This window comes from Myxine glutinosa, chromosome 6, assembly GCF_964187855.1.
Source record: "Myxine glutinosa chromosome 6, kmMyxGlut1.1, whole genome shotgun sequence".
NCBI lineage: Eukaryota > Metazoa > Chordata > Myxini > Myxiniformes > Myxinidae > Myxine > Myxine glutinosa.
Genome location: NC_136266.1, coordinates 169,520,138 through 169,540,747, shown reverse-complemented (window position 1 = coordinate 169,540,747; position 20,610 = coordinate 169,520,138). Strand labels below are relative to the sequence as shown.

At 46.2% G+C, this 20,610-nt stretch overlaps 1 protein-coding gene across 4 annotated transcripts in view; it reads right to left on the bottom strand.

Moving 5' to 3' along the window:
- LOC137412696 (solute carrier family 2, facilitated glucose transporter member 1) overlaps nucleotides 1-20,610 on the bottom strand; it is a 291,913-nt gene that overhangs the window by 252,053 nt on the left and 19,250 nt on the right. For 3 of the 4 annotated variants that reach the window (XM_078780873.1, XM_078780874.1, XM_068097988.2), the window contains 4 exons: nucleotides 18,202-18,294; nucleotides 17,745-17,905; nucleotides 17,037-17,161; nucleotides 15,323-15,438 (listed from right to left, as the gene is read on the bottom strand). In XM_078780873.1, the coding sequence (XP_078636999.1) occupies nucleotides 15,323-15,438; nucleotides 17,037-17,161; nucleotides 17,745-17,905; nucleotides 18,202-18,294 (495 nt within the window). The remainder of the gene's footprint in view (nucleotides 1-15,322; nucleotides 15,439-17,036; nucleotides 17,162-17,744; nucleotides 17,906-18,201; nucleotides 18,295-20,610) is intronic. The other variant, XM_068097989.2, reaches the window with a different exon arrangement.

The following is a 20,610-nucleotide window of genomic DNA, read 5'->3' as shown; positions in this document are numbered from 1 at the left end:
TCTCTTCTATCGTTTACTCACTGGTCTCCATCATGTTTAAGCCATACCTGGAAAATAAATAAAACAAATAAGTAACAGAAGACACACTATTATGCATAGGGTCTTTGTGGCCACTCTGTAGTTTCAGAGAAAAGAGCAAATACCTACTTTGGGTGGGAAACATGCCCTCCCCCACGTAGACCCCTTTAGGGCCCGATTTTTTTCTAATGCTGTAAAGTGTAAACAAACTTTGGTATGCCACAGGTGTTGAAGGTTGTGGTAAAGTTTCATCGGAATTGCATGTGTCATTTCTGAGAAGAAAGCAAATACCTATTTGGAGGGGCAACCCTGCTATAGACTACCAAAGGGCCTGATGTTTTTTAATGCCGTGAACAAACTTTGGTACAACACAGGTGATTAAGATTAAATCACGGGTGATTAAGGTTGTGGTCAAGTTTCATCAGAATTGCCTGTGTAGTTTCTGAGAAAAAAGCAAATACCTATTTTTGGGGGCAAAACCACCCGCTCACCCCGCACCTCCCCTTAAAGCCCGATTTTTTTTATGCCGTGAACAAATGTTGCTACATCATAGGTGATGAATGGAACATTGTGCTCAAGTTTCATCGGAATTGTATGTGTAGTTTATGAGACGAAATCAATTACCTATTTTGGGGGTCAACCCCCCCCCCCCCCCCTCCCCAGTAGACCCCTCAGAACTCGATTTTTTTCAATGCCATGGACAAACTTTGGTACATCACGGGATGAAGGTTGTGGTCACGTTTCATTAAGATTGCTTGTGTAGTTTCAGAAAAGAAAGAAAGCAAATATCAATTCTGGGTGGGGAGTGGAGGTGTCAAACCTGGATCCATTTCGACCCCCGGTAAACCCCCTTAGACCCAAATCTTTTAATGCCGTAAACAAACTTTAGTCACAAAATAACAAATATCATTTGTGCCAAGTTTGGTCACAATTCCATCAGCGGTTTCAGAGAAGAAGTTACAAGTGTTTACGGACTGACAATGTGCCATCGCAAAGGTCCCCACAATTTAATTCCCTGTGAGCTAATTATAAAGGGCAGTGTGTGTGTGTGTGTGTGTGTGTGTGTGTGTGTGTGTGTGTGTGTGTGTGTGTGTGTGTGTGTCTCTTCCATAACTTGAAAACCATGAAACCTAGTGACATCAAACTTTGCATGCATATTTATCGAACTGCAAGGGATTGTATGAATGAAGACTCAGTGTTTGGGTGTGTTAAAACCAAAATAAAGAAATTAATAAATAAATGCTCCTAACCAAAAATCCAAAAAAGCCTTCCCAAAATAGCGGTCCACCATCTTGGTCAGCCCATTGTCACATCACTCGGTTCTTAAACCACCATTGTGTTTTGGCCTACTCTAATATATACCTTGCCTTTGAAACACGATCAACTCTCATTAAATAATTAAAGCATACAATCAAAATTTGGATTGAGATTTGTGGATCGGATCCTGTTCACTAAATAAGTATCAAAATCTGGAGTGAAATCTGTCAAACTTTAACAGATTAACAATTCTTATAACTAAGTGTACATATCCTTTCCTCAGCTTTCATCAAGGCTGTCCTTCCTCCTTCTCCACATTGCCAAAGCATTAAACTTAACTTTTTTGACTGTTACATTGAGTGAAGAAAATATTTTGGGATGTGCCCAAATTGTAACTTTATTGAGTAAAATGAAAATGATTAACCAGTGGAAATTGAGTACAAAGAAAATAATTAAAACAGTAGGATCAACGGCAAGGCTTCTGCAGTCGCGCCTATGTACCCCGTGGGCAAATCTTTGAGGAAGGAAGGCAAGATAAATCAAATTAAAGACAGAATTAAAAGAATGTGTCCTCCTGCTCTGCTTATATTCCATTTAATTTATTTCCTTCCTTTAAAAAGTAGAAAGTGTATGATCAACATGGTCAATGAGTCAGGAGGTCAGTAATCCTAGCATTAATTTGCAACCAAAACAAAATTTTATTATGACCCCAGGCTTCAAGAAGCTATATATATATCGAGCAAACAGTTTCAAATTGAGCACCTCACTGCCATTAGAGCATTTAAATTGCATCAGATGTGGCAATAAATGACAGAAGACGCCATTTGCATTTTTGCCATTCAATTCATACCAAGTTTAGAATCCTGAGTGAGCATGGGAAATTTGCTAGTTTGAAGGAATGATTCATATGTGTTGTTGCAGGTTGGTGGTTCGTTGTAGCGGTTCGTATGCAGTCCGCGGCTGCTTGGCAGCGCATTTTATGGGGGCGCAGCTCTGCCACTGATGCAATGCCCCCCATTACCTGTCACCTGGTACTCATTTTTCCGACCTCAGAAGGATGACAGGCTGAGTCAACCCTACTGGTGTTAATTCAACGGCACGACAGGGGCTCAAATATAGGATCATACGATCTCAAGCCAGCCACCTTTGTCATTAAGCCAACACCAGGTTTATCGAGTAATAAGGTGAAAAGTATTATTGTTGTCGTCAGTTTTTAAGCCATGTGATAAGATCGTAATTGATTGGGAAGTTTTGGGTGGATTCCGAATGTTGAACCATCGTGTATTAACAAGCAAAATCTAGCAGAATCTGGTTATAGAGCCATCTAGTAGATAAATAGGAGTAGTTTGTAGGGGAAGAACTTTCGCAAATGTTCTTGGACTAAGTATACACTTGTCTGTCTGTTGCAGCGTCACTTGCAAAGTTATGCTATTACCTCCGCCACCATAGGTGTATGGAGCTTATGTTTTCACCCTTGTTACTTGCCGGAAAATATTCCGGCAAGTATGTTGGTTGGTTGGTTAGTTTGTCTGTATGTTTGTTTGTGCGAAGTACTACACTACCGGTCAAAAGTTTTAGAACACCTCAATTTTTCCAGTTTTTATTGAAATTTATGCAGTTTAATGTCCAGTGAATAACCTGAAATGGTACAAAGGTAAGCAGTAAACTGCACGAGGTTTACAAAAAAGTTTAGGTTCGCAAAAACGGGAAAATAATGTAAATTTCACAGTTATATTGTAAAAAAAAAAAAAAGCCCTTCTTCAGGGAACAAGTAATGGAAATTGAGTACAAAGAAAATAATTAAAACAGTAGGATCAATGGAAAAGCTTCTGCAGTCGCGCCTATGTACCCCGTGGGCAAATCTTACAACTGCTCTGGGACTGTTACAGGAACAACTTACAGCTGTTCTGCAGCAATGTAAGTAAATTAAGCCTTGAAAGTTGATGCAAACAATTCGTACAGTTGTCCGAACCTCTGCTGATTACTTGATTACAACCCCCCTGTCTGTATAAAAGCAGTGTTGGAACAGACTGTTATTGCACCCTCTGAAGCATTATTTGGACAATATTGCACTGCAGGAAGTAGTTTCTTGGAAACTGGAGGAAACTCTGACAGGAAGTGGTCTGGCAGACCCAAAGCCACAACAGAATCAGAAGACAAGTTTCTGAGTCAACAGCTTGCGCAATAGGTGGCTCACAGGACAACAGCTTCAAGCACAGCTTAACACTGGATGAAGTAAGCAAGTCTCAGTTTCAACTGTGAAGAGAAGACTTTGAGCTGCAGGTTTGACAAGTCGAGTTGCAGTGAGAAAGCCATTGCTAAGATGGCAAAATAAGAAAAAGAGGCTTGCCTGGGCCATGAAGCACCGCCAGTGGACTACTGAAGACTGGAAGAAGGTCTTATGGACCGATGAATCAAAATTTGAAATCTTTGGTTCATTACGCAGGGTTTTTGTACACCGTTGAGTAGGCGAAAGGATGGTTCCTCAGTGTGTGACACCAACTGTCAAACATGGAGGAGGAAGCGTGATGGTCTGGGGCTCTTTTGCTGGATCCAGAGTCGGCGACTTGCATAGATTGACTGGCACCCTGAACAAAAAGGGCAACCACAGCATTTTGCAGCGCCATGCAATACCCTCTGGTATACGCCTAGTTGGTCAGGGGTTCATCCAACAGCAAGATAATGACCCGAAACACACCTCCAGGCTATGTCAAAACTACCTTCGAGGAAAAGAACAAGACAGTAGGCTTCAAATCATGGAATGGCCAGCACAGTCTCCAGACTTAAACCCCATCGAGCTGGTTTGGGATGAACTGGACAGAAGGGTGAAAGCAAGGCAACCTACAAGTGCAACACATTTGTGGGAACTTCTGCAACAGTGTTGGGAAGAACCTCCCGAACAATATTTGATTTCCATTGTAGAAAGAATGCCACGAGTGTGTTCGGCGGTTATATCTGTAAAAGGTGGCGACTTTGCCGAGTCAAAAATTTAAATTAAATTTGGTTAAACAAAATGATTCTATGATTTCTTTTTTTATCTCCAATTGATTATTTGTTCTATGTGTAATTTCAGAGTACATCGAGACATTAAACTGCGTAAATTTCAATAAAAACTGGAAAAATTGAGGTGTTCTAAAACTTTCGACCAGTAGTGTACTTCTACATCGTTGTACATAGCATCACCAAACTTTACACACAGATTTGCCTTGCCCTGGAATAGACTGTGCCCAATTTTTAACTCTCTAGGCCCAAGGTCAAGCTCAAGGTCACCCAAAACGTGAAATCAGGGGGGTCGAGTTTTCATTTAAAATATATTTCAAACCACTATAACTCTAAAAGTACAAGAGATATGAACACACTTACTGTTACTGACATGTAGGAAGTCACATACGACATTTCATTTGGCACCATGACCTTTGACCTTGAGTGACCTTGAAAGGTCAAACTCAAGGTAAGCAATTGTTTTTTTTACTAATACCCCTGTCAAACATTATCCGATTCCCTTCTAACCAACACCCCTGAAAAAAAAAAAAGTACATTCCGGCAAGTCCTCGGTCTCTGACCGATTTCTAGTCTGTCTGTTTGTTTGTCCGCTTGTTTGTCCCTTTATTTGTGAACAAAATATCTCAAAAGGTTGTGGACGGATTCGGACAAAATTTGGCAGAGAGGTTTAGTATGTGACAAGGACGAAATGATTAGATTTTGGTGAAGATCCGGATTCGGATGCGGCTACTAGAATTTTAAAAGTGATTCTTCACCATTGGGAGATAGGGCCAAAAACTATATATAGCAGGATATCTCAAAAAGTTATGGATGGATTTGGACGAAACTTGGTGACCCGGATGGGTGTCTGACGAGGACGATTCGATTCGATTTTGGTGAAGATCTGGGTATGGATTCGGATATGAGAGTTTTTTTTTTTTTTTAAGTGATTCTTCAGCATTGGAAGATCGGGCCAAAAACGATGCGTAGCAGGATATCTCAAAAAGTTATGGATGGATTTGGATGAAACTTGTTGGACAGGTTGTGTGTTTGACAAGAAAGGATCGATTCAATTTTGGTGAAGATCCGGATCCGGATACAGCTCGGATAATTTTTTAAGTGATTCTTCACCATGGAGTGATATGGCCAACCAGGCGGAGGAATGTTCTCTGCTGAGTGCTGTTCTAGTCTTTTTATGCGTTTGCCATTAGTGATGTATTACAATCAGCCCATTGCAGTGTTTCTTACAAGCATTTGTTAGTTCAATCATTACCCAGTTGTCGAAGGCATTTGGGATATTTCTCGCCGTGCTCTTCAATGCCACCACACCATACTGGCATATTTTTTGCGTAGTTCATAAATGTGAAAGTGCTCCCATGGAGCAGTGTTTAATGTATGCATCCATTATATGTGCCCATGAACCGCGCTTTACTACTGACAGAACTTGGCGGAAGTCACCTCAAAGTGGAATTATTACCATGCCTCCGAATGGCAAATCTTCCTGCATCAGATCACACAATGTCTGTCTGGTCCAGTGCCTCAATGTGCCTTAGGTGTTTGATAAAACACAATGAGAACTTACTGGCGGATATATGTGGCAAGCAAAGTCAGGCTAAACTCTTCATTTATCCCAAATTCTCCAAATTCCAAATTCTCCAAATTATTCCAAATCCCAAACATTCTCCAAATTGTTCATCTCTTTATTTGGGTGGTGTATTGGCAACAGAGCACTGGCTTAATTGTCCCCCGTCGCACCGCGGGGCGAAAGGGGGACTATGGTTTTCCCCTCCGTCCGTGTGTCCGTCCATCCGTCCGTCCGTGCGTGCGTGCGTGCGTGCGTAAGCGAAGGACCGCATTCGAATTTGGTGTGTGGGTGCAACCCACGTCAAAATCCAAGATGGCCGCCGCCATGTATGTCTGAACATTGTGAGCGGAATATCTTGAAAAATAAGCGAAGTACCAACTTCTAATCTGGTGTGTGGGTGTATCTACGCATAAGGAAGAAAGCTATTGAAAATTGGGTCGCCACGTCAAAATCCAAGATGGCCGCCACCATATATATGTCTGAACGTTGTGAGCGAAATATCTTGAACTAGAACGGGCACTCGGTAGAGCGCATACCTTCGCCGCAGCTACTGTTCTGTACTTGGCATGGGAGTGTAGGGAACAGAACAGTGAACAGTTTGGTGCTGATTTCATGCAAATCGGATAAGAATTGACCGAGTTATGACAAAAAACGCACATTTTGCAAGGTCGTGACCCCCCTGACCTTTGACCCCCAACCGCTAACAAGGGTAATGTCTTCACTGGGTCATGTCGTATATCACAAGATCGGGCATTGAATTCTGAACATTTTGGCATTAGTTGCATGCCAATTGGATAAAAATTGACCGCGCTATGGTAAAAATACGATTTTGACCTTTTCGTGACCTTGACCTTGACCTTTGACCCGATTGCTCCCAAAATCTAATCAAATGTGTCCCGTATAATAACCAATCATCCCACCAAATTTCATGCAATTCGGTTGAATACTTTTTGAGTTATGCGAATAACATACACACACACACACACACAGACATACAAATAAATACACAGCGATCAAAACATAACCTTCCGCTTTTGCGAAGGTAAAAATAAGCGAGGTACCAACTTCTAATCTGGTGTGTGGGTGTATCTACGCATAAGGAAGAAAGCTATTGAAAATTGGGTCGCCACGTCAACATCCAAGATGGCCGCTACCATATATATGTCTGAACCTTGTGAGCGAAATATCTTGAAAAATAAACGAACTACTAACGTCTGATCTGGTGTGTTGGTGTATCTACGCATAAGGGAGAACGCTATTGAAAATTGGGTCGCCAAGGCGAAATCCAAGATGGCCGCCTTGCGTCTTCCACTTTGCCAACTCGCATCACTTCACCGACGGGAGACCTCGGCGTAACGCTTGTTCATGATACAAATTGCTTATCCCTTCATTTTGGCAGTGTAATGGCAACATACCGCTGCCTCGATCGCTTCCGAAAATATGAAATAACCCGGGTTAAGTACATGAAGCAAAACCATGGCCACTGCTTATGTGCATATATAATATATTAAAGCGCGGCGTTACGCGCGCTGCTTGCGAGCAAGGAGGAAGCGGACAAGCGGTAACTTATAAGCGTCTTTATTTGAGGAGCTCACTGTAACACTAGCGCGCTCCGGGCTGCGGGCCCCGTGTATATCCTCAGGCCACGCCTACCCCTCGGGCATGGCCGCCGCCCACTTGGTGCGCGGAATGATGTCACCACGCCAGTGGGCTTTCGTGTCCGCCACACGCGCCCCCCCAGAATTCCCGCGCACCTGGAGGGCCAGTTTGCGGGGCAAACGGATGACCCGGCCGAAGCGCCCCCTGGCGATCGGCGGCGTCCAGGGTGCAGGGATGCCAGGTGGGATGCCCCTGGCTGCCCCTGGGATGGGTGCAGGACCGGGGGGCGGCGTGGCGGCGGGGCTGGGCGTCCGCCCACAGGGGGGCGGCCCCGACGCGGGGGTCGGGCCACTGGCGGTGGATGGTCAACGTCGATGTGGGCCAGCTTGAGGCGGTCTACAGAAACGCGGTCAGGAGTACCGCCGATGTCCAGGGTGAAGTGCTTCGCCCCGGTCTCCAGCACGCGGAAAGGCCCGTCGTACGGGGGCCGCAGTGGTGTCCGGTGGGCATCGTGGCGGACGAAGACGTACTCCGCCGTGCGAAGCTCCGGGGCGATGTGCGTTGGTGGGTGCCCGTGGCATGCCGTTGGCACCGGGGCGAACCTCTGGACGGTCTCTTGCAGAGCGGAGCGCTGCTGTGCCGCGGACCATGGTGCCGTGGAGTCGGGGAGGAACTCGCCCGGCACCCGCAGCGGTTGCCCGAAGACCAACTCCGCCGCGGATGCGCGCAGGTCCTCCTTGGGCGCCGTCCGGAGGCCCAGCAGGACCCAGGGGAGCCTGTCGACCCAGCCACCGTCGCGGAGGGTGGCCCGGAGCGCGGCCTTCAATGAGCGGTGAAATCGCTCACACAGGCCGTTAGCCTGGGGGTGGTAGGCCGTGGTTCGGTGCAGCCGGACCCCGAGCCCCTGCGCGACCGCCCCCCAGAGCTCCGAGGTGAACTGGGGGCCGCGGTCGGACGAGATGTCTGAGGGGGTGCCGAACCGGGCGACCCAGGTGGCGATGAAAGCCTGAGCGACGTCCGCCGCCGTCGTCGACGCCAAGGGCACGGCCTCCGGCCACCGGGTGGTGCGGTCCACCATGGTGAGGACGTGGGTGAAACCCCGCGAGGGGGGCAGAGGTCCCACCAGGTCCACGTGGACGTGGTCAAACCGGCGTTCCGGCATCGTGAACGGGGCCAACGGGGCCTGGGTGTGCCGGTGCACCTTGGCGCACTGGCACGCGAGGCACGTTCTGGCCCAGCCGTGGACGGCCTTCCGGAGGCCATGCCAGACGAACTTGTTGGCGATCAACCTTTGGGAGGCCCTCGCGCCCGGGTGGGACAGGCCGTGGATTGCGTCAAACACCTGGCGCTGCCAGCCCGCGGGCACGATGGGGCGAGGCCGCCCGAGGGAGACGTCGCACAAGAGGGCCGCGCCCGCGCCGTCGAACGGCACCTCGGTGACACGGAGGCCCGTGACGGCGGTCCGCAAGGCCTGGACGTCGGCGTCAGCGGCCTGGTCCGCTGCCATCCGGGCATAGTCGATGCCGAGGTGGACTGCGTGGGTGACGGCCCGGGAAAGGCAATCCGCCACCGGGTTGTCCTTCCCTACGACGTGCCGGATGTCCGTCGTGTACTCGGACACGGCCGAGAGGTGACGCTGCTGCCGGGCCGACCACGGCTCGGTGACCTTGCCCATCGCGAAGATCAGCGGCTTGTGGTCGACGAAGGCCGTGAACGCACGGCCCTCGAGCAGATGGCGGAAGTGCCTGACCGCCAAGTGAAGCCCGAGCAACTCGCGGTCGAAGGTACTGTAACGGCGTTCGGGCGGGCGAAGCTGCCGGCTAAAGAACGCCAGCGGTTGCCAAGCTCCACGCACCCATTGCTCGTGCACCGCGCCCACCGCGTAGTCCGAGGCGTCGGTGGTGAGGGCGATCGGTGCATCGGGCGCCGGGTGCGCGAGCATGGTGGCGTTAGCCAAGGCGAGCTTCGTGCCCGTGAACGCTGTGTCCATCTGCTCGGTCCAGGTAACGTCGCCTTTGCCCGGCTTACCTCGGAGAGCTTCGTGCATGGGGCGCAGGAGCTGGGCGATACGGGGCAGGAACCGATGGTAAAAGTTCACCATGCCCAGGAACTCCTGCAGCCCTCTGATCGTGCGGGGGCGTGGAAACCCGTTCACCGCCTCCACCTTGGCCGGCAGGGGGACGGCTCTGTGCCTGGTGACACGGTGCCCCAGAAAATCGATTACGGCGACGCCGAACCAGCACTTTGCGGGGTTCACAATCAGGCCATGCTGGCCCAGGCATTCGAAGAGCGTGCGGAGGTGGCGTAGGTGCTCTTCGCGGGACGCGCTGGCGATGAGGATATCGTCCAGGTAGACGTAGACAAAATCCAAGTCGCGCAGGACGCTGTCCATCAGTCGCTGGAACGCCTGAGCCGCATTCTTCAGACCGAAGGGCATCTGCAGGAACTCGAAGAGTCCGGGTGGCGTGACGACCGCCGTCTTCGGGACGTCCTCCGGCCTGACGGGGACCTGATGGTAGCCGCGTATGAGGTCCACCTTCGAGAAGAAGGACATGCCCGCCAAACGGGCGGAAAAGTCCTGAATGTGGGGGACGGGGTAGCGGTCGGGAGTGGTGGCGTCATTGAGACGGCGATAGTCCCCACACGGTCGCCATCCCCCGTCGGGCTTCGGCACGATGTGCAGCGGCGACGCCCAAGCACTCTCCGAGCGCCGAACGATGCCGAGTTGCTCCAGGGTAGCAAACGCCGCTTTTGCCACCGCCAGCTTCGTCGGCTCGAGGCGGCGTGCCCGGGCGTAGACCGGTGGCCCGACGGTGGGGATGTGATGGGCCACCCCGTGCTTGACGGCCCCCGCCGAGAAGGTGGGCCACGTGAGGGCCGGGAGGCCGGCGAGGAGACGGGTGAATTCGTCCGCTGCCGAAAGCGTACAGATCAACGTGGCCGGAACCGAACCGTTCGGCAAGCCGCTTGGCAAGCCGCTCGGCGAGCCGCTCGTTGAGCTGCTCGACGAGCTGGGCAGCGCACAAGCGAGCAAGCTGAACGTCTCGGCCTGGACAAGACGTCTGCGCTTTACGTCGACCAGGAGCCCATTAGCGCACAGGAAGTCCACGCCAAGCAGTGCCATGGGCACGTCGGCGGTGACGAACGTCCATCGGAAAACCTGCCCTCCGAACCGCAGAGAGAGGCAGCGTTTTCCGTACGTACGGATGGGCATCCCGTTCGCGGCAAGCAGCGCGGGGCCCCCGCCCGCGGCATGCTTGTCCGACGTACCGACAGGAACGACACTCACCTGCGCTCCTGTGTCGCACAGGTAACGGCGCCCGGATAAGGTGTCCGTTATGAACAGCAGGCTGTTCGAACGGCCGGCGCTCATCGCCACTATTGAGCGCCGGCCCGGGCATTTCCCGACCTGTTGAAGGAGCATGGCGGATGACACTGCCGAGCCTCGTGGCCGAACTTGGCGTGGAACCAGCACCAGGTGGTGGAGCTGGAGGAGTGCGGCTGGCTCCGCCAGGCCGGTGGAGTTGGCGGTTTTCCCCGCGGTGGCGGTTTTCGCCGTGGCGGTGGGCGGGGCGTGGCAGCGGTCACGATGTGCATATCAGCATGCTGCGTATGCTGTGTAAGCTGATGTTGTGGATCAGCATCATCAGCAGCATCAGCCTCGAGGTCCGTGACGGCCGCACCGGCTCTCGCCCGCGTGTCCGAAGCCGCGAAGTACCTGTCCGCCTCGGCTGCCAATGCTCGGGGTTCCGTTAGCATGGTCCCGGCCAACGCGAGGCGAACCTGCGTTGGAAGTTGGTGACGGAAAAGCGCCCGGAATAGAGAACCGGGGGCTTCGTCGCCCAACAGTGACAGCATATGGTCCATTCGGACCGACGGGCGCGTGTCGCCGAGCTCGGGGAGATCCAGGAGGCGGTCGGCCCGTGCGTCGTCCGTGAGGCCGAACGTGGCTAGGAGTAGCCACTTGAGTGCCTCGTACTTGTGGCCGTCCGGTGGGTGGCGAAGGACGGACACAACTCGAGCGGCCGTGCCGGGCCCGAGGGAGGCGACGACGTGGCAGTAGCGTGTGTCGTCGCCGGTGAGGCGCCGAAGCTGAAATTGGGCTTCGGCTTGGACGAACCAGACTTCGGCCTGGGCCTCCCAAAATTCGGGAAGTTTAATCGACATTGCGTTGTTGGCCCTGGCAATGGCGTCGTGTGTGGAAGGATCGCTCTGGCAGATCCAACGTCGAGGGTCACCAGTAAAGCGCGGCGTTACGCGCGCTGCTTGCGAGCAAGGAGGAAGCGGACAAGCGGTAACTTATAAGCGTCTTTATTTGAGGAGCTCACTGTAACACTAGCGCGCTCCGGGCTGCGCGCCCCGTGTATATCCTCAGGCCACGCCTACCCCTCGGGCGTGGCCGCCACCCACTTGGTGCGCGGAATGATGTCACCACGCCAGTGGGCTTTCGTGTCCACCACAATATCATGGTTATATAGCTTGGATAGATTGCAATGGCCCTGGCCCATAAATTGACAGCTGAAGGCTAAAGCCCGATGCCTATATGCCTGAAGCCTGAGGTCTATCACCTCCACAAGGGCCAGAATGTCCAGCCAATGTTTTTTATACCAGAATGCTTCAGATGCACACAACCATGCAGACAGCTTAATTATCTTTTTAAGATATAGTTATAAATGGTAAGGCAGATTGTAAGAGGCGAGTGCAGAAGAAGAGCCAGTACAGTACTGTACAGTGCTGTGCAAGTGTGCTTCGTGTATTGCATTTGCTTTATCATACTAATTACGCAATTTGGTGTCTGTCTGTCTGACCATGATATTTTTGGTCATTACTTATCCAATCTTGAAAAGAAGAATAAGGGACACATTATGGAGGATGTAGCGACTTCCTTTGCCCCCTTCACCAAGGGAGTTTACCGCCTTGGGGAAAATTCGTATTAAGGTGTCCTTTCCTTTGTCCGAAATCCTTTAGTACCAGCGAGACATCAGTTAAGGCATAATATGGCTAATCCAAGGCCGCTTCTAATAACAAAAGTAACAAGAAAGAGCAATCAGAGATTGCAGACCCTCGCCAGGACGTGTTTCTAGTGTTTTTTAAGGCTTTTGTGTTAAAACAAAAATGGCGACCGAACCACGTGACCGATGAAATCATTTTTAAAAATTCCACCAATTTATCCATTTGTGACGCTCAATAAATTTCATCTTGATCGGATGAAGTTTTGTACTTGTCGAATTATGACGTCATAATGGAAGGACCTATGACATCATCATTAACATATGTTATTCCCCATGGAGAGTTCTTTACAATGAGCCGTGTCTCATTTTTTTCTATGCAGCTTTTCACACTTTCGGAGATATAGAGGAGCAAAGTTTTTCGGTTTTTCCAAGATGGCGCCCATACCACATAACATATGATGTCATAATTATTTTAAAATTACACAGGAGGAGCTGCACCTATGGTGAAAATTTCCTGTTAATCGGACCAAGGATTGCAGAGAATATCATATATATTCTGTGCGGACAAACAGACAGTCAAACAAACGGACTCAAATACAATACCCTCTGGTGGGGGTAATAACAATACCAATTATAACAGCATAATATTATTGTTATTACAAAGCAATATCCCATATCCCCAAGGGTTTTTTTTCCACCTTGGGGAGAGGGGATATTGTGCGGACAAACATTGTGCGGAGAGGGAATATTGTATCACTCAAAATAGCTTATCATGGCGTATTGTGGGGCCAGCCTACCAAAAGTAAGAAAATATTATAAACCACAAATATGTATGCTTACCTTTTTAAACATCCGCCGCTGCTGTTTAACACTAAACTAAAACAAGAACGGAACTCAGAAAAGAGCATACCTCTGCCAGGCTGAACATTTAATATTTTGTATCCCACTGATAGACTGGATCTGGATTCGGACCTGAACCAAAATCTAATAGGCTTGTTATTGTCACCAAACCAACTCGTCCACCAAGTTTATTCATAAGTCGTTCATAACTTTTTTAAATATCATGTTATTTATCGCTTTTCACCCAATCTCTCAAAGGTGAAGAATCACTTAAAAATTAAATAATTATTGTAGCCGAATCCATATTCCGATCTTCACCAAAATCGAAACGATTAGTCCTTTTCACACAAACAACCTCTCCACCAAGTTTCGTCCAAATCCATCCACAACTTTTTGAGATATCCTGCTGTGTATCGTTTTTGGCCTTATCTCCCAATAGTGAAGAATCACTTTTAAAATTATACTAGCCGGATTCGAATCTGGATCTTCACGAAAATCTAATCATTTTGTCCTTGTCATACATGCTACCTCCCAGCCAAATTTCGTCCGAATCCATCCACAACTTTTTGAGATATCCTGTTCACAAACGGACAGACAAATGGACAGACAAACAGACAGCGGTGAAAACATAACCTCCAACCACCTTTGGTGGTGGAGGTAATAAATCTGGATAAACTAACAAAAACGATAGAAGCTGAACCCTTTAGAATGAAACATGATGGACATGAAAGGAGCACACAAAAGTATGTATAGTAATACCTCTTGAAGCAACAGAAAATATATAATAGTACATGGAAGGAGCACACAAACAACAACGAGAACGGCACTCAGTAGACAGCCTTCTACAACTGGGTGATGATTGAACGAACAAATCTTCTAAGAAACACTGCAATGGGCTTATTGTAATACATCACTAATGGCAAACCCATAAAAAGACTAGAACAGCACTCAGCAGAGAGCACATACCTCCACCTGGTTGGCCATATCACTCAAAGGTGAATAATCACTTTTAAAATTCTAGTAGCCGGATCCGGATCCGGATCTTCACCAAAATCGAATCAATTCGTCCTTGTCACACACACAACCTGTCCAACGAGTTTCGTCCAAATCCATCCATAACTTTTTCAGATATCCTGCTATGTATCGTTTTTGGCCCTGTCTCGCAATGGTGAAGAATCACTTTTAAAATTCTAGTAGCCGGATCCGGATCCGGATCTTCACCAAAATCGAATCAATTCGTCCTTGTCACACACACAACCTGTCCAACGAGTTTCGTCCAAATCCATCCATAACTTTTTCAGATATCCTGCTATGTATCGTTTTTGGCCCTGTCTCCCAATGGTGAAGAATCATTTAAAAATCTACTAGCTGGATCCGGATCCGGATCTTCACCAAAATCGAATCAATTCGTCCTTGTCACACACACAACCTGTCCAACGAGTTTCGTCCAAATCCATCCATAACTTTTTCAGATATCCTGCTATGTATCGTTTTTGGCCCTATCTCCCAATGGTGAAGAATCACTTTTAAAATTATAGTAGCCGGATCCGAATCCGGATCTTCACCAAAATGTAATCATGTCGTCCTTGTCACATACACATCTCTGCCAAATTGCGTCCGAATCTGTTCACAACTTTTTGAGATATTTTGTTCACAAACGGACAAACAGACAGACATGGGGTGAAAACATAACCTCCATCCACATTTGGTGGCGGAGGTAACAATATTTTTTCACAATTATGCTGAGATTGGTATTGCTGTCAGCAAAGCTAGTTCCTGGTAAAAGGGAATGGAACTATTGATTGAGAATGGATATACAAGGGAAATGTCGACACGGGAGGAGTCGACATTTACCGGTGGATACAAACAAGGAATATCCCTGGTCTATACAAATCTTCTCAGGTCCCTGGTCTTCCCTGGTCTACGACCAAATCACATCTATACAAATCCATGGTCTTATGAGATCTGCCAATTAATTTACTTTACATTTTTCTATTGGAAAATACATTTTGCTCATTTATAAATCAACAATAATGATTACGATAATTAATTTTCTTAGCAAAAGCACATTTTAATGCAGGCAGGTTACCTGTGCTATCAAAATGCCAACAACAATAGAAAGCTGATGAATGGATCCAATAGCTCCACGAAGCGAAATTGGTGAGATCTCACCAAGATACATTGGCACCAACCCCGTCACGAGACCTGTGGAACAGGTTTTGAGGAAGTGCAAGAGAAGAGCTAATTGATTTTTCGACAATATAAAAAGCAATGCGAGGGCTTTAGTACCAGCATTAGTTCATAAAGCACAATGAACCCTCAAAATGCTACCTTTACATATATTTCCATAAAATGTTTTACCTAATTAATTAGTAATCTCATGATATTACTCATTATCATATTATTTTCCATAGATGTCATCAATCAGGTTATCATTCAATTGTTTAACATCTTCAAAGAAATTAGGGTATGACAGAACATCATTTTTTCATTAAATAAAAATGATTTAAAAAAAAGAAAAAAAAGAAAAAAAAGAAATATGTCATGCATAGCACGATACTTGCGAAATCCCTAAAATAAGTTGTTGGCCTATGTTGACCTCAAAAATATTTCGTGGTTTAATTCAGTTACCTGGTATGCAAATCCTCCTAAACTTTCAAGTCAATCAGATGAAGATTGAGGTTTTTAGAAATTTGGCCAATGTTGACCTTTTGGCCTATGTTGACCTTTTGGCCTATTTTGATCTTAAAAATAGTTGGTGATCGACTTCCGTTGGCGGATATGAAAAGCTGATTCAAATTTAAAGTCAATCGGATAAAAATTGAGGTTTTTAGAAACTTGGCCGATGTTGACCTTTTGGCCTATGTTGACATTTTGGCCTATTTTGATCTTTAAAATAGTTGGTGATCGACTTCCGTTAGCGGATATGAAAAGCCGATTCAAATTTAAAGTCAATCGGATGAAAATTAAGGTTTTTAGAAATTTGGCCGATGTTGACCTTTTTGGCTTATGTTGACCTCAAAAATACTTGGTGGTTGGATTTATTGACCAGATATGCAAATCTTCTTCAAATATCGTGTTAATTGGATGAAAATGGAGGATTTTATAAATTCGATAAAGTTGGTGACCTTTGGCCCATGTTGACCTATTGACCTTTGACTCCAAAAACAATAGGCCAAAGGTCAACCACTTTTTTCAAATTTCTAAAATCCTCAATTTTAATCCAATTGACTTGAAATTTGAATAGGATTTACATATCAGCTTCCTGAATTAAACCACCAACTATTTTTGAGATCAGCTTTGGCCAAAAGGTCAACATAGGCCAAAGGTCAACCACTTTTTTTTTAAATTCTAATTGAAAAATTCACAAAATTTCTTAGAGAGATAGGGCCAAACACGATACACAGCACAATATCTCAAAAAGGTGTGGACGGATTATGACAAAACTTGGTGGATGAGTTGGGTATGTAACAAGAACAAGCAATTCGATTTTGGTTCAGGATGGAATCAAGTTCCAGCCTATCAGTGGGATACAAAATGTAAACTGTTCAGTCTGGCGGAGGTGTGTGCTCTACCGAGTGTCGTTCTCGTTTATTGTGAAGTACAGTACTTGAATTATTAAACCACCAATCACCACCCAATCTCCTACTTCTTTGTTGAACATCCACGGCTATGCGATGACTTTCCTCACATCTGCAGGCCTTAACCTCAGGCTATTTCTCTAAACAGATATTCATTTGCAGTTTTACGTCACAAATTTACAGTATAAATTTTGTTACTGAGTTACAATGATTTAAACTCACCACAGTGGAGGCCAATGATGAATCGCCCGACAATGAGCATTTCAATTGAAGATGCTATCTTTGTAAAGCCCATTAATATTGCAGCAAGAAAGGCCAAGAGGTTGTTCACCCACATTCCATTCCTTCTGTATAGCACACATCATCCCATAGAGTCTTATAACAACAGCTCCATTATAACAATATAACATACTCATACAATAAAAAAAAGTAAATTTAAGAAACGTAATTACAAGTACTAGCAATGGTACCCGCCCCGACAGGCGGGGCTTCAATTGGGAGGCCCAAATGAAAAGGCAAAATATCAGAAATTGAAGGCTTTTTATTTTAAACGATTTATATAAACAACCGTTAAATCATATCACACGCAAATCATCAAAATCTAAACAGTATTTGTAGAATTTCAATAAAAGCTACATCACTGTTCATATCGGTAAATATTATTCCATCGTGTTTGGAAAAACTGGAAAATTTGAAATTAGAAAAATTGGAAAATTGGTTAAAAATTTGAAAAATAATATAGCCTATTTTACTTCAGGGGGTCCCAGGATTACCCACCCAAAATTTTGTTGCAATCGGTTCAGCCGTTTTTGCGGTACCTGGGAACAGACGGACAGACAGACAGACAGACGGACAGACATTTGGTGAATTATAGTAGATTACTTGATTTATATTAAGATTAAATTATTCAAGTACTGTGTGTGCCTGTACCTGCCCAAACGAGTTGCTAGAGCTTCAACACCAAAGGAACCCAGCATGCCACCCACAGGGAAAATGGCAACTGACAGAGCCCACAGTGAAAGAAGGGTCTCCTGGTTGATTGGCTCGTTGTAACGTCCAATCCAAGTCTCGTTGTAAAAGCCCTCAACAATCTGCAAACATATCGCATTGCACTTTAGGTAGAGATTCATCCAGGTTGAAAAATCTGAATGATTTTTTTGTTCCTCGCCACTCCAGCAAAGTTTTCGTGACTCAGGAACCTATCCCTCCTTTTTCCGTTGAAACAATGCCCCGCTTTTCGCGGGTTTCGTTATTCACGGATTTTCCAAGAACGTATCTCCCGCGATTAGCTGGGTCCGAGGGTACTCAAATTCGTACTCTATTCCATTGATCCATCGACACAATTCCAAAATTCATGGAATTGCCTATATCCGTAAAAGGAACTCACCCTCTGCGGTGCATTGATGACACCGATATTATATCCATATTGAAAGGACCCGATTGCAGCAGCAAAAGATGACAGCAACAGGCAGCCAGTGACCTGCAGTGAAAAGATAAAACAAAGGTCATGCCTCGGACATAATTAGTGAAAGCAACTGATTTCTCGTGTGATCGTCCGCTTTCTGTCAACAACAGCTGTAATCTATCATTCGTCATATTAAAATACACAATTTGGTGTCTGTCTGTCTGACGGAGATACATTCAATCGTTACTTATCCAATCGCAACCAAACTTGACAGGGAGACTAAGGGTCACATGACGGAAGGGGTTAGCGATTTAACTCCCCCTCTACCAAAGGAGGATTTCCACCGCCGAGGGGATCGCGTGTTGAGGCGTATAGCCATATTCAAATAGCTAATCGTGGCGTTTTTCCAATGTGACTTTTAATAACAAAAGTAATGGTAAGGTTTAGTAGGTTGAGATTGCATACGTAACAACCAAATATATTGACTTCAAACAAACTGCCGACGGACACCAAGTTGCGGATTTTAGTGTGATGACTGATGACAGATTAACAGAGCTCACTAGGCCATTATTACCCTCGCCTGAAGAGAGGGTATTGCATTTGAGTCAGTTTGTTTGTCTGTTTGTCTGTCTGTCTGTCTGTTTGTTTGTCGACAAAGAATAAATATGATTTTCTCTGCAACCATTGGTCCAATTGACAGGAAATTTTCACAAAAGGTGCAACTCCACCTGTAGAATTATGACGTCATCGGTCACGTGGTTTGGCCGCCATTTTGGAAAAAAAGAAAAACTTTGCACGTCTATATCTCCGAAAGCGCTGCATAGAAAAAAAAAGAGACATGGCTCTTTGTAAATAACTCTCCATGAGAATAAAAGATGTCAATGATGATGTCATAGGTGCCTCCATTATGACGTCATAGTTCGACAAGTACAAAACTTCATCTGATCAAGATGAAATTTCTTGAGCGTCAACTAGGGATAAATTGGTTGAGAATTTTTTTTTATGACGTCATACGTCACGTAATATGAGCGTCATCTTGGAAAAACTGAAAAAAATTGCACCTTTATTTCTCCGAAAGCGCTGCATAAAAAAAATTGAGACATGGCTCTTTGTAAATATCTCTCCATGTGGAATAACATATGTTAATGCTGATGTCATAGGTGCCTCCATTATGACGTCATAATTCGACAAGTACAAAACTTCATCCGATTAAGATGAAATTTCTTGAGCATAATCTAGGGATAAATTGGGGGAGAAAAATAATAATGATGACGTCATTGGTCACGTGGTTCGGCCACCAAGTTTGTTTTAACACAAAAGCCTTAAAAACCACTGAAAACATGTCCTGGTGAGGGTCTGCAATCTCCGATTGGTCTTTATAGTTGTGTTTTGCATGGGTCCCCCAAACGACTAACGCTGCCACATAGGTGTGGCGCAATGTTTAATGGTACCTATCTAAATCAAATTTAAACCTATCTAATGGATCTGCTACCACTACCTTTCCAGGGAAACCAATCCATGAATTTACTACTCTCTGAGTGAAGCACCCCTACTTTACGACCGTCACAATGCACAACTCTCGCCCTCTACTCTGAAACTGTGGCCCGTGGTCATGTCACAGTCCAGTCCGGCTTTGACAAGCGCCGTATCAGATCTCGAGATTTGCTTTTCCTGCGGTAATTTCTCGTAGATATCTAAAGGACACCACACCAGATTGTCTCATGATGTGGGTGAAAATCAGAAGTACATGTAATCGTCCATTGATCTCTCACCCTGTTTGGGGCTCAATCGAGACTAATCTTCGCTGTGATACATGCAACTGATTTAAACCACCCTGAGTGGCATGTCATATGTAAAGGACATCTGACCAAGAGGATACCCCTTTTTGTACAAATACAAGTAGACTACCAAGTTTCAGATGACATAACCTGTAATTGTTGTAGCACACCACTTATGTGAGTGGATACTTGGTCTATGTACACTTACCATCAGCAGCATATTCGATCACCATCACACCTGCATAACCAGACTAACATTACTGCAGACACTAGAGAGCCCAAACCTGAGCCAAAAATCTGTCTATAGTGCGCTATGCCACACAAAAGCCACACTTTCCAGACATCATTAAATCGTAAAGGTAGTTTCAGACAATTTTTGTAATTATTTTTCCAATTTATTTAATCGTGTCTGCCTTCAGGAAAGACAACTACAATGCTACCTCAGATCTTATCCTCCAGTAAAGATTCGAGAGCATCTTAACATCAAGTGGGGAACAGCCTTTTGTATTTTGAGACTCAGAATAATGGATGGGCATCACAAGCAATGGCACACGAGTACGGCACAAGGCCTAAGGGCCACTGCGAGTAGACCTGGAGCGATCACTCTACAATG